Source organism: Peromyscus californicus, unplaced genomic scaffold (assembly GCF_007827085.1).
Source record: "Peromyscus californicus insignis strain IS unplaced genomic scaffold, ASM782708v3 Scaffold_6__1_contigs__length_162567912, whole genome shotgun sequence".
Taxonomy (NCBI): Eukaryota; Metazoa; Chordata; class Mammalia; order Rodentia; family Cricetidae; genus Peromyscus; species Peromyscus californicus.
Genome location: NW_026294584.1, coordinates 145,016,775 through 145,026,172, shown reverse-complemented (window position 1 = coordinate 145,026,172; position 9,398 = coordinate 145,016,775). Strand labels below are relative to the sequence as shown.

The window sequence follows — 9,398 nt, the reverse complement described above, 5'->3', positions numbered from 1 at the left end:
AGCAATACCCTAATTCAAATGCCAAAAAAATAAAAAGTTAAAATTAAAATACAAATAGAACCAATGTTAAAGGCACAATTTGAAATTGAAATGGAGAATGAGACTAAAGCATCTAACATAGTGATGAGAAAATAATAAAGGCTTATTAAATGCTAGATTTCATTGTTGACCTTCAGAATAACCAATTGGTTTAACTGAGAGTTTCCTGCCTTTGTTGAATGTGCACCTCATGAATCGCAAAAGCTTAAAGATTCTATCTACCAATATCCCCTCAGTGGTAAAAAGAGGCTTTCAGTATTTGAGCACTTAGGTAATGCAATTAAAGGAATGAAGGTTATAAATGTTAACAAAATGAAATATGCTAACTGAAGGAAGGATTTGTAAGACCATTCATATCAATAGTGACCACCATGAATTAAGTCACAAAAGCAGTGACATAATTGTCAGGATGTGAGACACAGTAGCTGTTCAGAGATATTTGTCAAAATTGCCAGTTCTATAGTTTAGCTCACAGCTTTATTTAAAATGATCATTTTACAGACTAAGTAGAAATACTCATTTATTACTTCTATATGTTCTATTTCCTTATATAAACTATGTTTTAAGCAAAGCAAATTGTATTTCTTTGTTTTTCCTTTTCTTTCTTTTTTCATTATAGCTAGAGTTTTTGTTTGTTTGTTAGTTTGTTTGTTTTATTTTGTTTTTCTTGAACTAGTCCTTGGCTTGAGTAATGCTAATTCCCCTAGCTCAGTCTTAGCTGGAATTGCAGATAGCTATGTGCCACCATTCCAAGCTGATATTGATGGCTGGCATTTGAAAATATACACAAAGCTACTTCATATTATATATAGTATTCTGCAGTATATGCCTGAAACTTCTACTCCATAGCTGAGTGTTTCTATGCAAAATAGTCTTAGAGGATACAATAAAATTCATGAAACAGGAACTTTCATTTGGTTACTAACAAATTTCAAGCAAGTCTCCTGACCTTCTGTGGACTATAAGTCCTACAGAAGCAATAAAAAGGAAACCTATGGAGATATTTCTGATATAACCACAGGCCAATCCTGGGCATTTCTATGTCTTCATTAAATAAAGAAGAGAAAATCACTCCTCCATCAGGCAGCCAATCTATGAAATATTCTGCAGCAGAAGCATTCTTAGGGATCTGCAGAGATGCTGAGTGCAATGGAAGGCATCTTCCTTTTTATTGCCACTAGTGAAGCAGTGCTGGGAGTTTTAGGGAATGCATTTATTGTATGTGTGAACTGCACAGAGTGTGCCAGGAACAAGAAGCTCTCTAAGATTGGCTTCATTCTCACTGGCTTGGCAACTTCCCGGATTTGTCTCATGTGGATAATAACTTTTGACACATATACAAACTTACTCTCTATACATAAACTTACCTATGGCAAGCTATATGAATACATGAATTACCCATGGGTAACTATGAATCACCTGAGTGTCTGGTTTGCTACCAGCCTCAGCATCTTCTATTTCCTGAAGATAGCAAATTTTTCTCACTACATATTTATTTGGCTGAAGTGGAGAGCTGACAGAGTGTTTAGCTTTCTGGTAGGATTCCTGTTTGTCTCATTGTTTATTGCTGTTGCACAGTTGTGAAGATGACCAATGATATTAAAATGCAATACAGAAACATCTCCTGGCAGGTTCACCTACAGGCAAATGAGCTACTTATTAATCATGTCTTTTTTCAGTTTGGAATGCTTTTCCTGTTTATAATAGCTGTTATTACAAGTCTCCTGTTAATCATTTCTCTTTGGAGACACAACAAGCAGATGCAATTGAATGTCTCAGAATGCCGAGACCTCAACACAGAAGCTCATGTGAAAGCCATTAAAGTTTTAATTTCTTTTATCATCCTCTTAATCTTGTATTTTGCAGGTTTGGTCATAGAAATATTGTGTTTCTTTTGGCAAGAAGGAAAACTGCTGTTCATTCTAGGTGTGATAATTATGCTCACGTATTCATGCTGTCACTCATTTATTCTAATTCTAGCAAACCACCAGCTGAAGAAAGTCTCTTTGGAGTTACTGCAGCCATTAAAGTGCTGTGACAATGGAGAGCTCAGAGGCACATAACAGTGTGTCATGGGAAGGAATACCCTGGTATAATCTGGTGAGAAAATCCTTGAAGACCTTTTTCACACTCACTAGTCCTTACAAATAGTTTGTAGTTCAAATATAAAACACTAAATCTCCTGCAACTGCTTTAACTATATCTTGGGGCTCTTTCTCTGCAGTAGGATTTTTATCCCACATTCAAGTTCAGTTACTCAGTCAGCCTCCTGATGCTATAGCTTATTCACTCATTTTTGCCAGGAAAGAAACATTGGCCTGCAGACCCTTCTATGTAAAGACTTTTGTGAGGGTTGTCAACTTGACTGTATCTGGAATTAACCACAATCCAGAAATAGAGAACACATCTGTGATCCAGTTTTTGAGGCTGGAAGACAACAGCTTTTGATCTGGATCTTGAAGTGGGATGACATACACCTTTAATCCTGATCTTGAGGCGAGAAGGCACACCTTTAATCAAGACTATTCATCCTTTGGAAGCGCATATAAGGACAATGGAAGAAAGAATGGTTTGTTCCTGGCCTGCTTGCCTTCACCTTGTCAGCACATCCATTCCTTCATAGAACCTAGTTCCTCTGAATTTCAACATATACAGAAGACCAACTGCGAAACCAGCTTTGTGGACTGAGCAACTACTGGATGCTTGAACTTTCCACTTACAGCTAGCCATTGTTGAATGCCAGCCTGTGAGTCATTCCAACAAATTCTCATGTATATATGTATGTATGTATTTATATATGTATTATGTATATTATATATAGAGAGAAAGAGAGATTCATTCCATAAGTTCTGTGACTATAGAGAACTCTAACACAACTTTTTTTGTGAAAATAAGCATTCACATTGTGAAAATAAATCTTCAAAAAAGACTGGAGAACTGATACCATTTCCACAGGAAGACCCAGAGGAAGGACACCAAGACAGACAGCTGTGATCACCCCTGACATGTACAATGCAGAGCTGAAGAACAGAAAAGATCACTTCTGCTGTGTACAGTTTTATTTCTCACAAAATTACTATTGTTTTCACCATTAAATGTCAAAGTTCTTATTACTAGTGGGTGTTTGATGTAGTAGCAATTGTCGTAATAGTGGAAAAATAACTAGAGAAGTAGAGTCTATCTGTGGAAAAAGGACTAGAGCACTAATGAAAAGATTCTCCATACTCTTCTGGTTCAGCCTTTTGAAATGAGTCCATCCTACATCAGTTTGTGTTGAGGATAGATTCTGCTGAAAAGCACATTCAAAGAAAAGCCCATACACACACACACAAAAAAAACCCAAAGAAACTAAATAAATAAATAAATAAATAAATAAATAAATAAATAAATAAATAAATAAAACACTTAACATTGTATCTAACCAAAGCACAGAAGGATATTCCAAGGGTAGAACATGTGTGAAGTTTGCATATACATATACACATGCAAACACACATGCACATATGTATATAGAAACTTATACTCAATGGCATCTCTTCATTTACGAATTTCATTATTATATACAACTTAATATATGAGGTTAAGTTTGTCTTTGACAAACTACACAGTGTATCAGTTTTCTGAAGCCTGGATATATTTCTGTATACAAAGGCATGGTTCATTTTCTCTGGGAGGTTTCAAAATCAATACTTGTATTTTAACTAATAAGTTTAGAATGTGCACAAAGATAAGAGATGATACAAAAAGAACCAAACAAAACAAATTCAAAGACAAAAGCTCCTTTAATGTCACTAGTCAGTGTCAAACAAATTCAACAAACTGGTTCATTAGAAGTTATATAGCTCATAGTTTATCTATGGCATGTATCCAAATTACATTAGAATTATATTATTTCTCATATTTTAAAAATTATACATAATTATGAGTTCTGAAGCATCTATAATAGGCACTCTTACAGGTATGTGGTAATATCTTTATCATATTATTTAATTCAGCTTCAGTTTCCTGCTGTTTCAAAATAAATAAAAATAAATACTGTGTATTATGAACACTTTATATACTGTATATTTTTAATGCTAACTCTGTTAGATGATTAATATACACTATTGAATAAGCAAATTACCTGACTAAATCTAGGAAAAAAGATGTCACTGAGGTCATGAGGTTAGGAGTAAAACTGAAGGAACAAGAGGCATCGGGGTTGGAAAATGGCGAGTGTAGAGAAGGTGCAGAGACAAAGAGGGAGAGTGCTGCAGGGGACTGAATGTCCAGAGCGACCAAGACACAGATGACAGTTTCAATTACTTAAAGTCTCATTCTAATGGGAGGAATGTGGTAAATTCTTGCAGAACTGGTCATTTTTCCTGCAGAGAGTAAAGCAACATAGTAATTGTGCATACATATCTATTCTATTGTAATCTCAGAAACACTTCAACTTAGTACTTTAAAGCTATTCTGGGTATGATACCTTTCAAAACCACCTTCACATTGCATATGTGGTTTTACTTCCATAGGATGATTAGCTAATTACCCATGCATTTTAGGATCATTTATTTTGTTCTCAGTCTTACAGGTTATAGAGTTTTCTTAACAGTTGGTAAGTTTTTTATACACTATTAACACTATGTTATGTGTACATTGTGACTTTTTCCCCTTAGTTTGTGATGTTTCAGAAATAGTATTGTGATTTGCATAAACTTATGTATTTATTATTTTTTATGATCTCTTCAGTGGGTATTTTTATTCATATTAATTTAGTTGCATTGGTGCCTGCTGTGGGATGGTCTGTATGTCAAATGTGTTGCTGATTGGTCAATAAATAAATCACTGATTGGCCCATGGCCAGGCAGGAAGTATAGGCGGGAAAAGGAGGAGAATAGAGCTGGGAAGTGGAAGGCTGAGTGAGAGAGACACTGCCAGCCGCCACCATGACAAGCCGCATGTGAAGATGCCGGTAAGCCACAAGCCATGTGGCAAGGTATAGATTAATAGAAATGGATTAATTTAAGCTGTAAGAACAGTTAGCAAGAAGCCTGCCACGGCCATACAGTTTGTAGTCAATATAAGTCTCTGTGCTTACTTGGTCGGGTTTGAGCGGCTGTGGGGCTGGCGGGTGAGAGAGATTTGTCCTGACTGTGGGCCAGGCAGGAAAACTCTAGCTACAGGTGCCTATTCCATTTGTACCAATAATTTAATTTTTGCTCTAAAATAATATAGATCGATTGAACCTGAAATTAGACAACAGAAAGGTAGAAAAGGGAAAAGGATTATAAATACTTGAAATACTTCACTAACCATTATTAACATGTTTCCATATTAATATTAAGATGAATAGAGGTAGATGGTGGATGATAAAAATACATAGGTATTTTGATTACATCTGTCTATAAGCTGTATATCTTTTCTCTTTGGATAAAAGGAGTACAGGTGATTTGAGTTTACTTTTTTAAATGATCTATAATTTTCTAAAGATTCTAGGTAATAATTCTTGTAGCAATAAAAACATAATTTAATAAAAATTAATATATCTGAGAAATATGTGTGGTGAGCTCACTTAATGAGAGACTTGTAAGTGCTAACTGAAATGCTGATACCTTTGCAGTTCTTGTTTTTACTAGAATGTTTGTGCTGACTTACTTTTTTTTTTCCAGTTTGCTGAATTGGTCCTGAGTTTTGTGATTTTAATTTGAGTCCAGTTTATTTGAATGTTTTCTGTGGTAGTTCTTCTTTTCGGGTTGTAATGTAGATTTATTTAAAGATTTCTGCAAACTATTTGTGGTGGTATCGTGTTCCCCGAAATATTGTGCACCCTAATAAACTTATCTGGGGTCAAAGACAGCACAGCCACAATATTAAACATAGAGGATAGGCAGTGGTAGCACACACCTTTAATCCCAGCACTTGGGAGGCAGAGTTAGGCAGAAATCCATGTGTTCAAGGATACAGCCAATCATGGTAACTCACGCCTTTAATCCCAGGGAATGATGGTAGAAGGCAGAAAGATATATAAGGCATGAGGGCCAGGAACTAGAAGCATTTGGCTGGTTAAGCTTTTAGCTGGTTAAGCTTCAGGCTTTTGAGCAGAAGTTCAGCTGAGAGCCATTGGGATGAGGACAAAGAGGCCTCCAGTCTGTGGAAACAAGACCAGCTGAGAAGTTGGTCAGGTAAGTTTAGCTGTGGCTTGTTCTGGTTCTCTGATCTTCCAGTTCACCCCAATACCTGGCTCAGGTTTGATTTTATTAATAAGAACTTTTAAGATTCCTGTTACAACTATTAGAATATTTCTTGATTTCTTTCAGCTGACTTCTTAAAAAAAAAAAAAAAACACAAACAAACCAAAAAAAACAGCTCAAGTCTTTTCCAGTGAGCATGTCTCTGTCATCTCCTCCCCTTCCTCCCTTCCTCAGCCCTGTTTAAGGGAAAGTATAAAACGACTGCTGTTGTGTGGTCCCACCGCAGTCCTGTTCAACAGTTAAAGTCCCTGGGCTAACGGCTGCTCAGAGCAATGTGATCACAGCCCACTCCTGCCTTCTCTGAGGGGTCAGTTGAGGAAAGAGCATCTGTATTGTATCTCTATCTGTGTGTGCTGGTCAGACTGGAACAGGAGAAAAAGTCAAGACCAATCTTTGTAATGCTTCCAGATTTCTGCAATCCTTCCATGTTTCTGAAAGTCACAAACAAAACTTCCGTAGCATGAGTCTTAAAAGTTCTTATTAATAAAAATAAACTTGGAGCCAGGTATTGGGGTGAATGCTGGAAGATCAGAGAAGCAGAACAAGCCACAGTCACCTCACCTTGCCAGTTCCTCAGCTGATCCCATTTCCTCAGACTGGAAGCCTCAGAGTCCTCATCCAGAATGAACCTCAGCTGAACTGTTGCTCAAAAGCCTAAAAGCTTAACCAGCTCTAGTTCCTGGTCCTCATGCCTTATATACCTTGCTGCTTTCTGCCATCACTTCCTGGGATTAAAGGTTCTTGTTACCATGTCTGGCTGTTTCCAGTGTGGCCTTGAACTCACAGAGATTCAGTCAGATCTCTGCTTCTGGAATGCTAGTATTAAAAGCGTGAGTGCCACCATTTTCTGGCCTCTATATCTAGTGGCTATTCTGTTCTCTGACACCAGGTAAATTTATTAGGGTGCACAATATTTTGGGGAACGTAATATCACCACAAATTTTCAAGGGTTAGAGTGTAAAGAAACTACCGATCATGTGTGTAAGCAAGAATAGAACCCTAACATGTTCCATTCCAACACCTTTTATATAACAGCCTAAGTCCAGGACCCATTTTCAACACATCCTAGAACCTTCACAATTGTGGTCTACTCGTCACAGACTGTGTTTCACAAGGACAGACTAGTTTCACTGTGGTGAAGTGATACCCTGCTAAGTCACCAGAATCACTTTCTCTCTCTGTTCCTCACTTTGTTTCATCTCAAATGTGTGTGCAATGAGGAAGCCCCTCAAGCAGTCCAGAAAGTGAGAGTCATCTCACAGGTGAAAATGAGGATGACAGGTCATTTTTATACAGTTATATGAGCAGTCCAGAGAGAGTCACCTGGAAGAGGCAGGTGAGAGGGAGAGGTCACTTCCAGAAAGTTGAATGGTCAGATCTCCTGGGAAACTGCCTGAATTCAGAAGGAACTAGAACAGAAAGCTTTGTGGTTGTTAGGTCCTTTTTCTCTCTAGTTCACAGGGACATTATTTCTTTCCTTCCTCAACATGGTACAAGTTTCTATCCCAGCCCCACACAGATTCACAGTCAGTGACAGCACTGACTGCCACTGCTCTCAAACATGGCTGGAGCTTACTGTGTTGAGGTGCCCCCATCTCTTTACTGTAATTAAACAGAATCATGCCACTTCCTTGACAGCTAGTGAGGAGGGGACCATCAGAAAACACTCAGCCATTCTGCACTGATCCCATCTGACCACGCATGTTACCTATATGTGCATAGTCAATTCAAATTTACAACCAAATAATACCTCAATTACTCAGCTGCTATCCTCACCTAAGACCACATTGATAGCATTATCCAATTTCTACTTAAAACTTTCACAAGTCAATATCTGCCCCACACATCCCAACAAAAACACACACTCACAAATGTCAACTCCCATCTACAAAGGATTTCAACGTGCATGTACCTATGTCTAAACTGGGGAAAGTCATTGTCAGAGCAAAGAAGGTAGAGATTGCTAGGACCTTATAGAGCATCGTGCTTCACTGAGGTTTGGGTAGTGATCAAGAGGAAGGAATAGCACAAAAAGAGTTCTGGGATTTCATACATTCTTTTACCCTGGCCCTGAGGTAACCCATAGTTGGCTAGAGAAAGAATGTTAGGGAGGGGATTTGGGAGGACCATGATGAAACATTAAAAAATGTCCAAGGAAGGAAATTAAGAAAAACTAACTAGGGACAGTAGGACAATAAAAGCCAGGCTATGCTAGGAGGAAGTGTATGAATAAAGACTTCTTTGAAATCAGGTGCACCACACATTGGCATTAGCTCCATTATCTTTGAGGACCAGGTGCTGTGGGATGTTCTGTATGGCAAATGTGTTGCTAATTAGTCAATAAATAAAACACTGATTGGCCATTGGCTAGGCAGGAAGCGTAGGCGGGACAAGGAGGAGAATAAAGCTGGGAAGTGGAAGGCTGAGTCAGAGAGACGCTGCCAGCCGCCACGATAAGAAACAGAATGTGAAGATACCGGTAAGCCACGAGCCATGTGGCAAGGTATAGATTAATGGAAATGGATTAATTTAAGCTGCAAGAACAGTTAGCAAGAAGCCTGCCACGGCCATACAGTTTGTAACCAGTATAAGTCTCTGTGTTTACTTGGTCAGGTCTGAGCGTCTGTGGGACTGGCAGGTGAGAGAGTTTGTCCTGACTGTGGGCCAGGCAGGAAAACTCCAGCTACAAATGGCGTCCAACGTAGTGGCAAGAGTTTCCACCTAAAAACTGAGAAAAAAAAGATTCTAAAATGGAGCTAAAAACAGCTTCCTAATTGTCTCTCTCAAATGAGCGGCAGCTGCCGGTTTGAGCTACTTGTGGGTTTCTGTTGTGCATGCTCGACCTGCAGTTTGGCGGGAATGAGGCCTCTGCAAGTGGCACATTAAGCTGCATGGTGGATTTAGCCTTTGCAGGTACAAAACAAAAAAAAGAGGTTTCTGGGCTACACGCTGCTTGGATAAAAGCATAGAGACCCACGATAGCTCCCAGAGCTGGTGGAAAACGCCATGTTGGGAAGCTAAGGTGGGTGGAGCCAGCAGCTACAGCTGCTGCAGTTTAAGGCAATAGATTCACAATAAGACAGATTCAGATGTAATAGTTTACAATATGTGTAAAATATACGTAGG

General features: G+C 38.4%; 1 protein-coding gene across 1 annotated transcript; it reads left to right on the top strand.

Moving 5' to 3' along the window:
* The first annotated feature begins 1,176 nt into the window (after window positions 1–1,176).
* LOC128099792 (taste receptor type 2 member 104-like) lies at window positions 1,177–2,102 on the top strand. Its single transcript, XM_052721607.1, is given in 2 exon segments — window positions 1,177–1,609; window positions 1,612–2,102. Coding segments are annotated over 2 exon segments (924 nt in total).
* The last annotated feature ends 7,296 nt before the right edge of the window (window positions 2,103–9,398 follow it).